General features: G+C 38.9%; 1 protein-coding gene across 1 annotated transcript in view; it reads right to left on the bottom strand.

Annotated features, from left to right (window-relative positions):
• Positions 1-3,193: 3,193 nt before the first annotated feature.
• Positions 3,194-18,864, bottom strand: part of LOC109467551 (receptor-type tyrosine-protein phosphatase alpha-like) — a 29,486-nt gene continuing 13,815 nt past the window's right edge. The window contains exons 6-27 of the mRNA XM_019765572.1: positions 18,536-18,641; positions 17,978-18,133; positions 17,536-17,740; positions 17,271-17,310; positions 16,953-17,064; positions 16,428-16,582; positions 15,780-15,931; positions 14,464-14,554; positions 14,043-14,119; positions 13,685-13,721; positions 13,173-13,270; positions 12,466-12,585; positions 11,809-11,960; positions 11,057-11,192; positions 10,000-10,149; positions 8,397-8,490; positions 7,681-7,757; positions 6,502-6,636; positions 5,624-5,749; positions 4,568-4,719; positions 4,019-4,154; positions 3,194-3,457 (exon numbers count right to left, since the gene is read on the bottom strand). Coding sequence (XP_019621131.1) covers positions 3,383-3,457; positions 4,019-4,154; positions 4,568-4,719; positions 5,624-5,749; positions 6,502-6,636; positions 7,681-7,757; positions 8,397-8,490; positions 10,000-10,149; positions 11,057-11,192; positions 11,809-11,960; positions 12,466-12,585; positions 13,173-13,270; positions 13,685-13,721; positions 14,043-14,119; positions 14,464-14,554; positions 15,780-15,931; positions 16,428-16,582; positions 16,953-17,064; positions 17,271-17,310; positions 17,536-17,740; positions 17,978-18,133; positions 18,536-18,641 — 2,582 coding nt within the window. The 3' untranslated portion in view covers positions 3,194-3,382. The remainder of the gene's footprint in view (positions 3,458-4,018; positions 4,155-4,567; positions 4,720-5,623; positions 5,750-6,501; positions 6,637-7,680; positions 7,758-8,396; positions 8,491-9,999; positions 10,150-11,056; positions 11,193-11,808; positions 11,961-12,465; positions 12,586-13,172; positions 13,271-13,684; positions 13,722-14,042; positions 14,120-14,463; positions 14,555-15,779; positions 15,932-16,427; positions 16,583-16,952; positions 17,065-17,270; positions 17,311-17,535; positions 17,741-17,977; positions 18,134-18,535; positions 18,642-18,864) is intronic.

The raw sequence follows: 18,864 nt of genomic DNA, 5'->3' as shown, positions 1-18,864 counted from the left end.
CCCAGCCACAGCTCAGCCACGTTTGGGATTGCATTCTCGCCGCAAAAGCGCCACCTACTTTGGCGTTAAATAGCGGCGAGTTGCAGAACTCCAGTCAGAAGCTCTGAGGAAGGTGTCTGATAGACATCGAAACGTAAGCAGGTGAGAAACTCCATGGTTGTGTAAGAAGAAAATTCTATACCCTATGCTCATCTCTAGCAATGCAAGGGGATACATGAAAAAGTTAGGTTGAAATCCCATCTTGTTGTACTCTAGTCCAATTCTGAAGGTCCTCTACCCCACTTATTACCATTACTAGCAACAGTCATAGTATTATAAACAGAATCACAACAATACACATTGTGGTGTTAATCATTTTATTTCAAACATGGCAAACGACAATTTTTGCAACAGTGATATCACAGCAAAAACATATCAGAACATTCTGAACAATACACTAAACTGAATAGTTAGTATGTCAAGAAATATACTGTGACTATGAAACTATGTTTCACATGTAACATTACTGACATAATTCTAAATCTATACTTGTAATTGATTCAACATTTACATACAGGATCTACAGAAATGACAATTGAGATGTTTTACTTGCCCTGGTGACAAGAACTTACAATGTAGCTGAAGAACAAGAACTAACATATTAAATACATGTATTTTAAGGCATTATCATATAGACGGGTGACGTTGACCAATCAGAAGGCTCCATTCCACATTCTTTATGTCGCCGTAATGTCACAAATAGAGTCAAAATCGGGTATTTATTCATCCCAATCCATACATTAAACAAAATGAATAATCACCCGCATATGACCTCAGGTGACCCAATAGAACACGGCTCTAGTTCTAAAAAACCCAAAAATAACTTGAGTTGTGTTCCGATGACCTCGGGTGACTCCCATAAGAACACCTGTTCCCTGCCTGTGACCCAGATAGAAGGCCATAGAACGTGAACCCCCCCAGTGACCTCAGGTGACTCCAGATGGAACAAATATTCTATGTTCTATTCAGCATGTGCAAGGGGTAAATTGTACATTGTGTCACTCTTCACTGCATCAGTTTGGATAGGCTATCGTGTAAGCTATATGATAATAGCGTTAATATCCCGCCCTTTCTCAGTGAATATGGTGTGATAAAGCCTTGTCAGTTGCTATAACCACCTCATAAAGCCACCTCGTTCGCTGCGCTCACTTGGTGGCTTTATTCGGTGGTTATAGGAACTGACAAGGCTTTATCACACCATATTCACCTCGGGGCGGGACATTAACCCTTAATTATCATATAGACGGGTGACGTTGACCAATCAGAAGGCTCCATTCCACATTCCTTATGTCGCCGTATTGTCACAAATAGAGTCAAAATCGGGTATTTATTTATCCAAATCCATACATTAAACAACCCAATAATCACCCGCATATGACCTCAGGTGACCCAATAGAACACGGCTCTAGTTCTAAAAAATCCAAAAATAACTTGAGTTGTGCTCCAATGACCTCGGGTAACTCCCATAAGAACACCTGTTCCCTGCCTGTGACCCAGTTAACGTGAACTCTACCCAGTGACCTCAGGTGACTCCAAATGGAACTATGTTCTATTCAGCATGTGCAACGGGTAAATTGTACATTGTGTCACTCTTAACTGCATCAGTTTGGATAGGCTGCGCTCACTTGGTGGCTTCATTCGGTGGTTATGGCAACTGACAAGGCTTTATCACACCATATTCACCTCGGGGCGGGTCATTAACCCTTAATTGATAAGGTTCTCTGCAACATAAAGTGGCTAAAAACTATCTAATATTCTACACCTGTAAACAGCAAGCACATTAGGCCGCAGCAAGTAAATTTTATGGAAAACATCCTCCACAGACTCTAAATCTAATGCAAGAGGGTAAAAAAAAACAAGGAGGGCTCACACAAACAAGATTCCTACATTTTCCAATTTTGACATCATGAACCTTGTAAACAAGAAATGATACCTATACTGCCAACTACTACAACATCCATTTCTCACTGAATAGAAAAGTTTTTAATCATTGTACAAACGGTTTTGATTCATTTTGGAACATCACTTATAAAAGGAATGAAATAATCACTGCATCAAGGTAGAAGACAAAACATTAAATCAGATCCTTGTCTTGTCTCCTCTCTTCATAGTTATCTGCCATCCATGTTACGGCATGGCAACACACATATTTGCCCACTTTCAGCATGTTGACCACTGTCAGAAGAAAAAATTTCTTTTTTTTCCCCAAATCAGGCAAAAATTAATGCGGGCACTGATGTCATCCATAAAAATTACTTGCTGTGGCCTGATGACAAATGAAATGCTTTACTTGCCCTGGTGACAAAAACTTCCAATGTAACTTGATAAGTATAGAAATAACATACTACATACCTATAACAGTAAGGCATCAATTAGGTTCTCAGCAACATAAAGTGGCTAAAATAACTACCTATATTCTACACCTATAAACATCATATACATCACTGGAGACGAATAACACTACAATCTATCTGTGATAGCTGGCTTTCCGCTCGTTGAGTCACATATTTGTAATTCACATAGTATAAAGATATGTGTGCACTTCTTTGTGTTGATTCTATTTATGTTTATACAAAGAAAAATATTATTTTTGCTCTGTTTCTTCTTCTCTAAACCAATAACGTCAATGGCCTGAACCAGACCATCTCTCACCATGGTAACTAGCGTTGGGTCACATCATGTTGCAATTTTATAGCTGGAGGGATTTAGACTCCTGTCTGACCATATGTGTGAATGTGTTTGTGTAAGAGTAACAGAGCAGCCCATATTTGAAGGTAAACACTATGCACTATGCTTTTAAAATGTTACCTTACTAGTTTAAAGATTATTTTATATACTAGTAAGGCCATGTTGATTTGATTATATGGATGACATCCGCGCGCGCATGAATTTTCGGCCGTTTCCAACAAAAAAAAAAGTTTCCAACCACACTGTAAATTGTACAAAACAGTTGCAAAATGAGCAAATCTATACCGAAAGTTGCAAAAAAAAATATTTGAAAACGATTCCAACGTCGTAGAATGCCAAAATCAAACAAAAACTAAAATGCAAAGAAATGAATTTAAAGAGTAGATTATTCGCCATACCATACTCTGTGTCATTTGTTCGACCTCCATAACAACGTAGATTTCATGAAAGCAACTTTTTTTTTGCAAAACTTTTTTTTTTCATTCGCGCGCTTGCATCAGTTTTGGGGTTCCCAGAGGATGTCATCCATATAATCAAATCAACATGGCCTAATAGGTCCTACCCAGCACAAGTGAACCTCAAGCATAGCAAAATTTGTAACAATTTTGCTGAGTGCATTGTATATAGTCAGTGAAGTCTATATTACACACACTATCTAGGAAAAGTTTGAGTAGTGGTCAAAACTGTCCAGGTACTCCACAATTGCCTGGTAACAGAACTGGTACTGGTCCTGAAAAATGTAACATGGAAAATGATTTAATAAATAAGATTATACTTACTAATAGTAATTAAATACATTGATTCATCGTAAAGATGCTGAAGTTTCTTATTAATGCAACATAATACAATAAAATAAATAGTTCATTGCACATGACTATGTTAACTTTTCATAGAATGGTTGTATGGGCCATCCACTGCAGTTTTTAGGGCTTGGAAACCTGATTTTTCAAAGCCAATATTCTAACAATTTATCTACAGAACCGTGTTACTGAGTTAAATCCACACTACCCCAATGTATATTGACCGTCATGGAGAAAACATTCTGATGGAAAATGGTAAATGGAAGGGCCATTGGCCCATTTTTAAGGGTACCACCCAGAAACTAAAGAACTTATCTTGGGGCTTGTTTCTGCAATTTTAAAAGCCAGAAGTATGAGATACTGACTCAAATGTGCTAAAGTGAAGCAGTATGTGTCAACATCACAAAAATTGCCTTATTCAGAATATTTCCAGTTTTGCTGTCCTGAAATCGCATTGAATGCCTTTAAGAATGCAGTGTGTTATCACTTACAATGGTCTGCACCATGTGGGGTCGCTGCTGTCTCAAAGCCTTGACAGTCTGAAAGACGTCACAGGTTCCCTCTGTTTTCACCTGCTCCAGAACTGTGCTGATGGCGCAGAACGTCCCCGTGCGGCCTGCGCCAGAACTGCAGAATAAAATTCAAAAGAACAGATGGATGTTATTGAGTATTGAGTTGAAAGTAGCAACATATCTGTACAAAATTTATGATATTAGACAAAAATACCGTAGGCCACGACAATTTAATTTGTTAGTTCTCGGATTCGCCTCTTCATTGTTTCTGATTTGAAAAAAAAAAGATTCTGGTTCTGAATCAGCTTATATTTTGCTCCCAAACCCCGAGGAAAGTCCTTTTCTTCCTACTTGTTACAGTTTTTCCATCTATCAATGCAGTCATTTGATTAAACGTTCAAAAGTCATTGTTTAAATATTAACCCAGCCTTTTGTGTTGACTTCATGGCTCTTATCGTAACATTTGGGGCTATAAAAGGATGTCTACACCTGTTTTGATTATAATTTTTTTTTTAAATCGGGGTTCACCTGCAGTGTACGGTGATTGGTCCGTTGCCAGACAGTTGCTGTTGCTTTTGAACCTGACCAATCAGGTCGATGATTCCGGCAGCGTTGTCAGGAGCGCCGTACTGCGGCCATGCGTGGAAGTGAAACTGGTGAATAGTGCGACTCTTTTCACCCTGCAAGGGAATATCGATCATAGTTAACAATCTATGTGTGGCATTTGCTCACTCCTTAAAGTGCTGGAGGCATTGCGTTGGATATTTTTTGCACCATGGTAAATAAACCTATTCTTCCGTCAAGGTTAACATTAATATGCATATATTATGTTAATATTAGCATATATTATGTTAATATTTGCATAATCACTGACAACATGTCGACTTGATATATTGCCAAAAGATAGGAATTTCACAAGCAAAATAGGCAGAAAACCATAAATTCAACTGGATTATGGTAATTATGATTTTATTTTTGAATGAGGCAAATCCCCCCAAAACAATTTACATGGAGGTATGAAATATATGTCAGGGCAAAACTCGAAATATTCTGAATGCGGCAATCTTTGTGTATTGACACATACTGCTTCACATTAGCACATTTGAGTCAGCATTTCGTACTTTGGGCATTTAAAGCTGCAGAAACAAGCCTCAAGATGAGTTCTTTATTTTCTGGGGAGCAGCCTAAAAATCAATCCAGGGCCCTTCCGGTAACCATTTTCCATCAGAGGTTTTGAATTTTTGCTCCATGAGGGTCAATATACATTGGGATAGTGTGGTTGCAACTCAGTATGCAGATAAGTGACTAGAATATACTCTCCAAGCAGAGGTTTGGGTTTTGGGGGTATTTTTTAGCGTGTTTTTAGGCTTTTTTATCGGGGTTTCTCTTTTGCACTGAATTTTTGTTTTGGGTTTAGGTGGGAAAAAATTCAGTGCAAAAGAGAAACCCCGATAAAAAAGCCTAAAAACACGCTAAAAATACCCCCCAAACCCAAACCTCTGCTTGGAGAGTAACTAGAATATTGGCTTTGAAAAATCGAGTTTACAAGCCCTAAAAACTGCATCGGATGCCTTTAATTTTTACCTTTCCATCCTCCAATGAGAATGTACGGCGCGTGAAGTCCCCAAACTCGCCCGTGTCGTCCAGCCTGACCGTGAGGTCCCCGTATGTCTTGGACCCCTCCGTTGGCCAGTACCGTGCACATGTACTCTGTAAAGACAATGGCAGTGACAATGGCATGTTAGGGATCATGTTTCTCGTTCTTAATGCCATGAACAAAACTTGAGTTTACGCCTACAGGTTATGAAGATTCCAATGCATTTATTCTACAAGAATACGCCTAAAAACTCCGTATAATTTATCATAATATAAGCGGGTTCAAGGTTCCAAATGGGCAAAAATGTAAAAGTTACAATTGAACATAAACAAAGCACATCCAGACATGATAACAAACAAGGACTTAAGGTAAGAAGTGTCTGCAAGTCAGGGGCCTTCACCTTTGACCTATTGCATGCACAGTTTGTTTGTTTGTTTGTTTGTTTGTTTGTTTGTTTGGTTGGTTGGTTGGTTGGTTGGTTGGTTGGTTGGTTAGGATTTCACACTACTCTTCCTGGAGTCCGTAGTGAATAATCAGATACGTATTTGGACCATCGCACACCGGAGAATGCCCCTAATCTTTTCCGAAAGGTGCGGTGGGTTCTGCGTTGGGTGTGGTTCTCCCCAAACACAGGATCGGACCTCCAGTTAAGGGACGTCCCTAACCAAGGGACGTCCCTAACCAAGGCTAGGTACTCATTATCACCTGAGTGAAGTGAGGAAAGTCGTGTAAAGTGCCTTTCCCGAGGGAACAAGATCGGTGACAAGGTAGGATTCGAACCCGTAACCTTTTGGTTCAAGGCCGAACACGCTACCGCTATGCCACAAGACCACACATTTTGAACGAGGATAATGTGTGCGCTTACCCGTTGTTTCTCCTGTAATTCCGTCAGCATGACGATAGAGCAGGAGTTCCACTCCCACACCATCCTCCAGAAGTCCTCCACAGTCCGGTCCAGCGGGCCCTGCGTGGCGATGTACGCGTCCTTCTCACGGTAACCCTGCAAAGATGTGGTACATGTAATTAGTTGTTGATGATAATAATATTCTGATACAATATGATACAATGTTCCCCTTCTTCATACATCTAAGCTGTACAGATAATTTTGTATTTCTAATGAGCTTAGAAAAACCTTCTATATTGAAACATGCCTGTTCTTACCTTCTTACCATTACTACAACAAGAAGAAACCGAATTTATTAAATTTACTTAATTGTAGTTACTTGAAGATGTAAATATGTAAAGTTATCTGTATACCAACCTTTTACTGTGACCTGTACTTAACCCAGTGGGTATGTGTGTACAATAAAGGTCTTTTATTTACTTAAAAAAATAATAATGCTCAAGGGTATTATAATAATTACTATATTTTATTCGATTTAATTTAAACGTTGAGACAACGTTTACGTTTTGTGATACATCTATACTTAAACGGTTATACTTAGATTAAAGATACATTCCTTATAGTTGAAACATCGCAGGTAAAGAGATCTAATCATTTATCCCATTTCTTTAGTACTGAAAAGTATTTGACTATCCCATGTAAAAGGAATTAGCACGTTTTAAAAACAATAATTTTCAGTACTAAATAAATGGTATGAATAAACAAATCTTATTAAAGGGCTAAAATAATTCAAGTATAACACACATCTCGAAATTTTTAGAACAGAGTGTATTTTCAAACATCACGAAACTCCAGGAATCAACATTTCTATGATGCCATACAAGACATTTGTGTTTTATTATGTTTACCGAAGGAAAACATATTATTTTTACTACGCTTCTTCTTCTGTTCCAAACACTAACCTCTGACCTGACCAATGACATGATTTGTTGACGTCTGTCACCATGGTGACTGGTGTTGGGTAACATAATGTTGCAATTTCATGGTCTCCTCTACTCCTGTCACCATATACTTGTAGTACATATGTATGTGAATGTGGTTGAGTAAACATTAACAGGGCAGACCATGTCTGAAGGTAAACATTATGTATTTGCTTTGCAAATGTTACTTCTAGGGTTTAGTGCGTGTTCGTGAACTTACGTCGATAAAGGACGCGTTGATATAGTCTGATCCTGTCACTCCTGTCTTGTGCAGCAAGAAAACTCGAGATGTGTCGTCTGGGACCGATGACAACAAAGAAAGTTCACATGTATGTAATAATGGAATGATTAACATCTATTTACGTCTTATAGATGGCAAAACTAGGTATTGTCTACAAACACAACTAAATGATTGATTGATTGATTGATTGATCGGTATGTTAAACATGACTAGTATACTATACAAACTAATCAAACTGTAGGTTGCCCAGCATTATTACTATCTGTAAGGTCATGTTGATTTGATTATATGGATGACATCCTCTGTGCAACCCCAAAACTGATGCGAGCGTTCGAATAAAAAAAAGTTTGACAAAAAAGTTGCTTTCAACATGAAATCTACGTGGTCATGAAGGTTGAACAAATGACACAGAGTATGGTATGACGAATAATCTACTCTTCAAATTCATTTCTTTCCATTTTCGCCTTTTCGTTTGATTTTGGAATTCTATGACATTGTTATCCTTTTCCGATATTTGTTTTTTTTTCAACTTGCAGTATATATTTTCTTAATTTGCAACTGTTTTGTTCGATTTACAATATGGTTGGAACCTTTTTTTAAACGGCCGAAAATTCATGCGCGCGCGGATGTCATTGATATAATCAAATCAACATGGCCAATTGAAGTAGAAAGACGAAATAATCTTCACTACTCACATGGTAGGACCTGGAGCAACCTGTTCTTGGAGATGTTTTCAGGCAGGTTGCCGTTGCGCATGTTAGCCTTGTCGATCGGAATACTGGTGAGCTTCTGTTTGAACAAGTAATCGGAGTTAATAATTTTTTTAAAATTTTTTTCATGTTTTTTTTATCTATAAACAAAAAAAAAACAGACATAAATAAATAAAGCCTCCCAGTGATTGGTATCAAAAGCTCAAGCCTTAAATAAAGCCCCCGACTTGCCCCGATGTTTCTGCAGTTTCCCCCTCCGAGACGCAATGGCATGTTCCAACTTGTGATATAAGAATACTAACTTTGTAAATAAATAAAATAGAAAAAAAATTTAAAATAAAAAAATAATAATTTGGGGTTGGTGTGAATTTTATGGAACTGCCTAGGAGATTGCATGCCGCGTTTGATCGGGGCTAGGGCAGAAACTGTGTAGGGTTGGAGGGTTACTCGTGCTATCTCTGGCTTCCTAAAGTGTCCAACCCATGTCAACTTCGAAATGTGACATTTTTCACCATTTCCCGTGTCTGACCTTTCGAACTCCTGCAATCTAACTTCCTACATCCACGTATTGGCAACCTACCCTGTCTGGGCAAACATACATACACACCCGCAGCTTAGCCACCCAAAGCAATACTCCCATATCCCAAAAGTTATAAAGGGTTACACATACGCCTGTACGATACACAACTATGCACAAGCACGGTTATAGATGAAGCACGGTTTTTGATTCAGATCTATTGAATATCGTCTGGCATGTCACAGTGAAGTGCATAAAATACTAGTATGTTGAGTAGTAGTAGTAGTAGTAGTAAGCCTTTATTTAATCTCGAATGCTTGTTCGGTACATACCGCTTTTCAACAAGGTCGAGGGTGAGGGCGGGGTCACGGAATTACAGATCAAACCAAAATATAATACAAAATCAAAACAAAATGCAAATCAAAATATAATACAAAAATAAATAGCAAATCATCAGTCCGTTATCAGTCCAAGTTCCTTGTCATACTTCTAAATGTTCCCAATGACTGGGCTGCTCGTACATGTGGTGGCAAGGAATTCCACACAGTCGCCCCCGAGTACCTCAGTGACCGCCTGTACACTTCCAGTTGGGGCCAGTTGAGTATTTATACATGTGCCCATTGTTATGGATAAAAATAGCACAAATCATACATATATCTGCATACATATATTAGCGGTAAAATACAGCACAAAAACTTACTACAACAATTAAGACATCAGTTAAACATTCCAAAATCATGATGAATAACATCATAAAACCACTAAGATAATACAAAGATCAGGTTTTAGACAAGTACTTCAGCTCACGAGGTACAAAAGACTGTTCGTGTCTTTTCGTTTTACTAGATGTTGAGATACAATTACCATGGGTGCCAGACTCGTTTCGGGCCGTTTGCCTTTTTCCATCTGCAGCCTCAAGCCCTTCGCCCGCTACGGGGAAGTTGAGCCGGGTTCGAGCTCGACTCCTCCGTAGCGGTAATTTAGACAGTCGGGCGAAGGGCTTCTGGCTGCAGAAGGAAAACGGCAAACGGCCCGAAACGAGTCTGGCACCCAGGGTGAGATACAACATACCTCAAACTCCATCTCGAGACCAGTCTTATGAGAGTCTTCATCCTCGCTCTTGAGGTTCTGAAGATGCCGGTGGATGCTGGCTACCTCCACCTCCGTGTCCCCGTACAGATACTGCTCCAGGAGGGCGCGGTAGATGAAAATGTACTGGGCCTGGGGAAGATAATCAGGGAAGAACATCAATTTAAAAATCACGAAAGGTTACGCATGCACCAATGTGCATGCCAAACATTTCAAAAATGATATACAGTTTCTTGAGAAACTGTTTTTGGTAATGAGCAAACACTTTGAAGCATAATTATCTTCGCCATGTCTCAAATATCCTGCAATTCTATAGCTAACTCCTGCAACTCTATCTTCCCACACCCACGTGTTGCCAACATACCCAGCCTGGACAAACATAAACACAAACGCGTAGCTTAGCCACCCAAATGCTGATAAAAAATGCTAAACTTTTATCTTTAATGCGAAACAATCAAAACTTGTAGACCAGATATAGAGTGTGAGATTTGGAAGGGCTCACATCCAGATGGATCCCTTATCGATAAGTGTGTTCGATTCAAACACGAGGGGAGGTACATTGTAGCCTGACTAAATCATACTGCTAGCTGGCGGCCGCCCGTCCATAAGGTTGACGCCACCTTGGGGGGGGGGATTAACTCCCGGCCGAGAGCTTGTGTAAATATATTGATATACGCAATACACTATACACTAGACTATCAGATTCCTTTCCAGCATTTACCACGATGAACTTGAAAAGAAAATTTAAATACATATTGACTTGTGACAACCCCTACATGCTATACATAGGGATATATATTTAAGACTGTATGGATATTAGAAACTCCTGCTAAGATTGTGTAAGTTGATATCTCATACTAGCCACCCACTTCTGTATTAGTTACGTTAGCCTTATGAAAATGTACTTGATATGTACTCACTTAAGTTAGTAGATGCCATACTTTGTACCATGTGCAACTGTTGCGCAATAGAGTTATCATATGTAAACACAGTCTATAGCTAGAGAGGAGGCTGTTCTAACAAACACAGTTTTAATCACCTCGGCCTGCACCATCTGACTCCGGCTCTGTCGAGTCTTCGACACAAACCCGAACACATCCACCTTCCCCTCCTCCGCCATCATTTCCAACATGGTGTCCATAGTGATGAACGTTCCCGTACGGCCAACACCAGCACTGAGGGAAGAAACAATGGTTTGGTTCATTAAGAACATAATAAGCCACATTACACAATATTTAGTTCATAAAATTAATAAGGAATAGGTGAATAAGTGTTTGCAGTCATTGGTTGGTTCCAACGTTAGTGTTGCCCACCATGTTGTATGATTCAAGGAGCTTTAATATTAACAATATGATGTGTGGCATGACGGCACAAGATACCCATAAACCTTATATAGTATTTTGTGCTTTACTACTATGTATACTTATGTATGTATGTATAATTTCTATGTATATGTAATTGTATGTTGATGTATTATTATGTTTTATGTACTCTCTCCTGGAAGAATAGCCGCCACCCTTGGGTGGGCAGCTAACGGAGAGTTTTTCCTCAATAAACCTCAATAAACTAGAGAATAAGGGATAGGGTCGTTTCACTCACGTACTGACTAAGACGTACATGTAGGTTATGTCCACCATATTGTAAACTTCAATCTTGAAGTCACCAGGTAAATCTGACTTTCCATTTGTAGTACTAGTTTTGGTCTTCATTTATAGGTCAGACCCATTCAAATTCAACAAACTAATATGGTGGATGTGTTGGTAAGTGCAAGCTTGCCATTGGTTCAAGTACCTGCAGTGGACAACGATGGGGCGTTCACGTGACGTGATGGAGGTCATGACCTTCTGGTGGAACTTGAGCAGCTCGGCGGGGTTCCTCGGGGCTCCAAAGTCGGGCCACCCCAAAAACTGGAACTGTGTGATCTTCCGTTTCTTTTCCTCTCCCTGGCCAACAAAGAATTTTGAGTTTTGACAAATAGGTGAAAAATAGTTTTAAGAAGAGAACAGTGACGTTTTTTAAGTTAAAACTTTTGTTCCAACACAAGGAATTGTTATCACGTAGATTCTTCCACCAGTCTCTCTAGTCTTTTTCAATAGACGAGAGTGACTGATTTTTAATTTGTTATCATGTTGATCATGTAATATAGATATAGATTTGTAATTATCATGTTGATCATGTAATATAGATCATGCCTAAAATGCGCAATTCAGCCTCTTTGTATACAGATGAAACTGCCATGTATTTCAATATGTAAATGAACGAAGTCAATAAACAATTAACATAAAGATTGTGTTGTAAAAGGTTTTAACTTCGAACATGTAACTTCTATCAAAATGTTTATGATAGTACAGGAGAATAGTAAATATCTTTATAAACGACGTTTTGAAGTAAACAGAACAGAAAGAACATTTTTGTTATACATTCTGGTGGCTGGTAGTGTATGCTTACCTTTGACACTAGAAAGACCCTGGAGACGTAGTAGACCATCGGGATAGTCTCCGCCAAAGTCACGCTGATCTGGCCGTACACTTCATCCCCGGAGTCAGGCCAGTACTTGGTACATTTAATCTGTTAAAAGAAGAAGGAACTATGGTAACTCTGTTACATTGGATATTCCGTCTCGGACAACTCTTTTTTACACCACATGAATGAGTAAAATTTGTATATAAATGGGCTCAAATAAATGCGATTTATTTTAGCATTGTCTACGTCTATGTATCAATAAAGCAAAAGCGATGCCTCGTCTATTCATCAATAAAGCAAAAATGAAGGTGCTTTATTGATGAAATATATAATTCGTGCAGAGCTTTCTTCCATACTTTTTTTTTTATTAAAACCAGTTCCATGAAACTTATATTAACATCGCTATCTACACAAAATGATTAAACAGACATATACTGATTACATGGACGAATAAACAAATATACAAAATCGAAACAAGCTAATTGAGGTTTAGTAAATGAAATTCAACGAGCGCAAGTCCCAACCCCTATCCCTTAGAATTACTGATAGGACATGAGTAGAATAATTGAAGTCGAAAAGATCAATCAGATACAAAACGACCAATTTTGATGATGAAATTCTAAGTAAAGCTCATAATTTTTACAATTAGTCTCAAAACTGCAAAATGATTATCCGTAAAGTAAAATCCATACCTTGCCCTTTTCTTCCAAGTTTGTAACCATAACGATGACGGTAGATCCGGTCTCCCACATCATCCGCCAAAAGTCGTGAACAGTGTTTGGTTTGGGACCTGCACAGCACAGCATTGCAATTTGTTTATCACTTAGTTCGAATTCCATAGATTATAGTCTCATATCAGACACTTCTAGCAGTCCCCTCCCCTTTAAATTTGTTTGGGAGGTTTGACTCAGGCCAGGTCACTTATGTATCCGCACTTTTTCAACGTTTTGTAAAATACTTTTTTTTTTCTCAGTGAGAAGCGGTTGTGGGAATATAAAGTGAACCCAACTAGAGTTCGCAGTCACGTAGTCCGTGTCTTTTCATTTGTTTTTGTCACTGTGTTTCTGAATAATTAAAAAAATTGTTAGGTCCCTAGCAGCTTGAAAGCCAAAACGCTCAAGTCAAGACAATTGGGCCGAGAAGCATTAGTGTCGACTGTGTTGAAGGCCATTCAAACAGTCATTAAAAAGAGAAATCCACTCACCCTGAGCTGCAATGAACTTCCTCTCCTCTTTGTAGCCCTGTAAATGGGATAGGAATTATTTCACTACATGTAAAGAAAACAATGGAAACATATCAAAAGACCCAGTTCAACATAAGCAGTTACTGTTTGATTACTTTCTTCGTAGGCCTTCGTACGATTTTGATGTTGTGGATTTTGAAGCATGCTGTGACAGAACAAAACACCAATCTAAGGTAGTCTTTTTCATAACAAGATACTAGGAGCATCTATATTTTTTGCGACCCACTCATGACTATACCAATGAATTTTCTCTTGATCGTGCGTCTTTTGTAAGACACTTGTGACCAGATCCTTATCTGTGATTCAAAAAGATACTTACATCAATGTAAGACGCGTGGATGTAGTCCGAGTCGGGATCTCCCTCAACAGGAGTGAGCACCACTCTGTTATTGTCATCTGCAAAATAAAGTTAAACAAACATTTGAAGGCGCTTGGCTAAAGAACAAGGTCTACCGTAAGGCGAAATTGATGAGAAATGCAAGTAAAAGTACTTGCTTTCAAAGCACAACCAGTTAAGACAAAGAATTTAACAGAACCCAATAAGGCCACATTGTCTGAAGTTGTGTCTACACGAATGTTTTTTATTATGTATATTCTCTGCATATATATAATCATAGAGTTCCATAATATTTCACTGGAAGCTTTAGAGCAATCAACCATTTATACTTTGTTTTATTATTAAACTTTTCTATCTTTCTTGATTAAAGTTTTAAAAAATAGATAACAAAAGCGTAGCTCACAGGCGATCACGTTCTTGAATCTGTTCTTCTCTCCGTTTGCTTTCTTTAAATACGCTTTAGCGTGCGCCATCCCGAGATTGTCTGGAAGTGCCTGGGATAAAAGAAAGGTATACATTTCTGTTGGAAGTTCTGAGTACCTAAGTATGCACCTGACATACTACAGCCTATAGTCAACACTTTCGAAATACCTCTCTTTTTTCTGCATATTGTAAATGGATTGTGAAGATTGCAGATAAAAAAATTCATACAATTTGCAATTGTGGAGAGTGACAAAAATCAGCCAGAATCGGTTTTTAATGGTTCTCACAAGGAGACAGCACGCAATTCACTGCTGTTCACATATTTTTGCTGTCTATATCTAAGTAACTGTGAAATAACAGAATGATAGCTATAATAAAGAAATAACATCACAGTCATGCTATGGGTAATTATAATCAAATATCTAAATGTAATTATATCATTATTGCTTTTAGAGTATTGTGGTATAGTGTATTTGCAGAAAGTATTTCCAAATTGCAAAAAAAATTGGACTCACAATGTACTATTACAGAGCACTGACAAAAGGTATTTCTACCACTGTAGCCAAGGCACATTGAAAGCATATAGAAATTTGAGTCTTTAATTAGGTGAAGTTTTCCTGCAAGCGTATAGTTACATACTTTCCATGGAGCAAAGACAGCTCTCAACTTTAACATCTTTCAAAGACTCTCTGCGAGTGGGACTTGAGTGGCAAATGTTTTTACAATTGTAATGTATGTTGAGTTGAAGCTGTAATGTATATTCTTATTGTGTGTTTTCCCATCTATATTGTGTATTTTACCCCGGAGATACCTGAAAACCAGGTCAGTAGACCAGAGCGTATTACTCTGGTAAAATGAATGAATGAACTACACACCAAAAATAATGAAAATATGTTGTTCCTGTCTGGACTTATTGGCTTTTAAACATTTCGCCAGAAAGTGCCCTGCAGTTCCAGAACAAGCCGCTAGGGGGCCCAAACTCGTATGACTTCTTCCCAAGCACGAGAGCTACCTTCCATCAAAATTTCACCCTAGCATGTCCAGATCGCGAGATATCAAAACCGGAAGTTGCGCTGCAGTACCAAGGGAAGCCACTAGGAGGACCAAAATCTCATCATTTCCAGTTTTCGTCACACCCTACCAACACACCAAGTATGAAACCAATCCATCCAGGCGTTCTTGAGTTATCTTGTTGACCAACAGACAGACGGACAGATAAACGCAACTGAAAATATATCCTCCATGACACATTTCATGGAGGTAATGAATGAATGAATGAACATGTATGCAATGTACCTTATATTCCTCAGTGAACAGTTGGTCGTCGTTTGCGTGTCTCCTGTTAAACTCGTGCTCCAGGCACTCGACAGGAACAGGTTGTTTGTAGTCTCGAACAGACGCTGAGGCCGCTGTAGCTTTGGCAGCAGCCGCTCCATGCCTTTTGGGTTCTAGGGGAAAATCATATCCTTTTGTATATTGTACCTACCAAAACATATTGGATGTCTACACCTTAAAGAAGAAACTACTGGAAGGATAATTAAATGCGCATGATGCTGTATACGCTTGCGATGCGACCTATTTTAATGAAATTAGGGACGCCAACATTGCGGCCAGCACCTGCTTGCACCATTGATATCACTCAGTCAGTCAGTCAGTCACTCACTCACTCACTCACTCACTCACTCACTCACTCACTCACTCACTCACTCACCCACTCACTCACCCACCAACCCACTCACTCACCCACTCACTCACTCACTCACTCACTCACTCGTTCACTCACTCTCAATCACTCACTCGTTCACTCTCACTCACTCACTCACTCACTCACTCACTCACCCACCCACCCACTCACTCACATACTCACACACTCACCAACTCACTCAATCACCTTTTGTACGAAGTGCGTTGACCTCTCTAATTCTAGATGTTCGATGTTTTTACCTGGTTTTCTTGGCGCGACGGGAGGTTTTGCATGATCCGGGTCCTCATCTGGGGCCAGGTTTTCCAGCTGAGCCAGGTTGTCAATTCCACGTACACCAGAAGACGATGATGATCCACCCATAGAATCTCTCTTCCTTAGTAAGGGGCACTTTCTCCTTTTTAAAGGCATTTGAACATGTAGTTATATCGTTGAATGGCATATGCACAGAATTCATGAAATGTGTTAGAATCACACTAATGCTTTGTAAATATTTACTAATGATCCAATAGCAGAGATAATATAGCCTCCACCAGGCATCGCGGATCGCTAAAAAAATTGTAGAAATTGACCAAAATGAAGGAAATAGTATACCAGGGGTGTTAGCCGACAGGAGAGGGTCCAATATGCAGCGCACGGGTAGTGGACCCTCTTTGGCCGGGTAACACCAAGGGTACAATATTCCCTTTATTTTGGCCAATTTCTAAAGTTTTTCCAGCGATCCGCGGTGCCTGGTAGAGGATACAGCTAATATTCAATGGTTGTACCTTCCAATGATGACGCCTGCTACTATGGCCGCTACAGCAACCACACCAACGATACCTCCCACCACCGGGCCAGCAACACTGGTAACAGGTTCCGGACCACCACCACCAGATTCTATTACAATCAGTATAAACGTTTGAATAAAATGATTTTACAAAATAAAATGCTAATGATTAACTGTTGGAAATTGTAACGATTAAGCAAATAAACCATATGAAAACCATATACGTTATACAGTATTCACGCTGCTGACTATTTGAGAAAATCCATAACGTTAGCAATTTTGTTTCCATGTTTTAGCTAGGAACATGTTTACCTACCTGTCTGCTGTGGTTCTATGAATTCACTGGAGGTGAACGTCTAAGAAAAAGCAAAAGAACAGGTATAATTATCAATATTTTCTATCTCACTTTCAATTCTATTACCAGTCTTTTCGGAATTCCAATCTATCCATGTATAATCCAATCTATCTATCTATGTATAAGCAAAACGTTCATTTTCCTTACGTACAAGCCAGTCAAAGCACCAACCGACAATTTGCCAGGTAAGGCATATTATTAGGGGCTATCTTAGTGACTAACTTACATCCGATCCCGCAGATGCTGCCTGTCTCTTCCGTCTTCCGTTTGAACACACACTGAATGCCCGGACTGTCACTGTGTACATGGTGTTTGGCCTCAGGGCCTTGTTGTACACATTGCCGTCTGGGTGACCTGTTGGCCCGATGTTGCAGCAGTCATTTTCACAACGTTGTTCGTTACCTACTGTTATCGAGCTGCTAAACTCTTCACTGAAAAGACAAAGGAAACAGTTTGAAATTCAACTTTAATTGAAATCCAAACATCGTGGTGATCAATTTAGGATATTCTAACTACATGCAAGTATAGATCTTAAAGTCCAGGGCTTTTTAAATTTAAAGCTCCCGCTGGAAAGTTAGTGGCGTCTTAGTCAGGCTGGTGACTATACTCTGAATCGACTTGCCTTCTAAGGCATATAGCTTCAATGCGTTAAAATAACATCACTGTACCTTGAGAATGCATCTGCTACATAAGGTAAATCACGACGTCCAGCGGCTATGTCGGTAGTTTCACTGGTCAGTACTGTGTTCTCTCTGAGACCAATGGACCTGAGCGTGTCAAGGGTCTCTTCTGATGTCATGGGTACCACGATGATCTGGTAGCAACTGAGGTTAATAAATGTATGAAAATGAATGCAGAATCTTTTATTACACGGAAAAGTTAGTTCAAACACTATTTTAATATTTGTGGAAATGTTGTAAGCAATATTAAGCCTTGCTGCGAATCTGTAGGTTATTTTACATTAAAATGTTATGGAGAAACTTCTATGGAATTTTTCCGGATCTGTGATATGCTACTCCTTTTTTCCTGTGTAGCAAAACCATTGCCTTTTTTTTGCTAGCAACTGACATGGTTATAATCCCTATGAGAGTTTATGTGGACTAGGGGGTCAATAGAACTTTCAGAGTGCTGTAAGAATACATTGAGTATATCTATATTAGTTGTTGGTATTTTCATATCCATGGTACATCCCCCCTCCCCCATTCCAAATTAAATGTGGATCTTACCAGATTGGGCCATTCTCCGACGACGCCCGCTGAATGTCCATTTTGAAAGATGACGATGTGATTTCATCTTGCGGAACTTCAGGAATCATAAGAGGAGGGGGCGGAGCTGTGAACAGCAAACGTATGACACAAACATCAGGTAATACCTGTCTATTAGCTCGAGTAATTAATGTAATATTAAGTTTTAACAAATCAGTTGCACATTTGATGTTTTTAAGGATGACTGAATATATATATATATATATATATATATATATATATATATATATATATATATATATATATATATATATATATATATATATATATATATATATATATATATAGTA

The sequence above is a fragment of the Branchiostoma belcheri genome, unplaced genomic scaffold (assembly GCF_001625305.1).
Source record: "Branchiostoma belcheri isolate BF01 breed outbred unplaced genomic scaffold, Haploidv18h27 scaffold181, whole genome shotgun sequence".
NCBI classification, from domain to species: Eukaryota; Metazoa; Chordata; class Leptocardii; order Amphioxiformes; family Branchiostomatidae; genus Branchiostoma; species Branchiostoma belcheri.
This window is presented reverse-complemented; position numbering and strand designations above follow the sequence as displayed.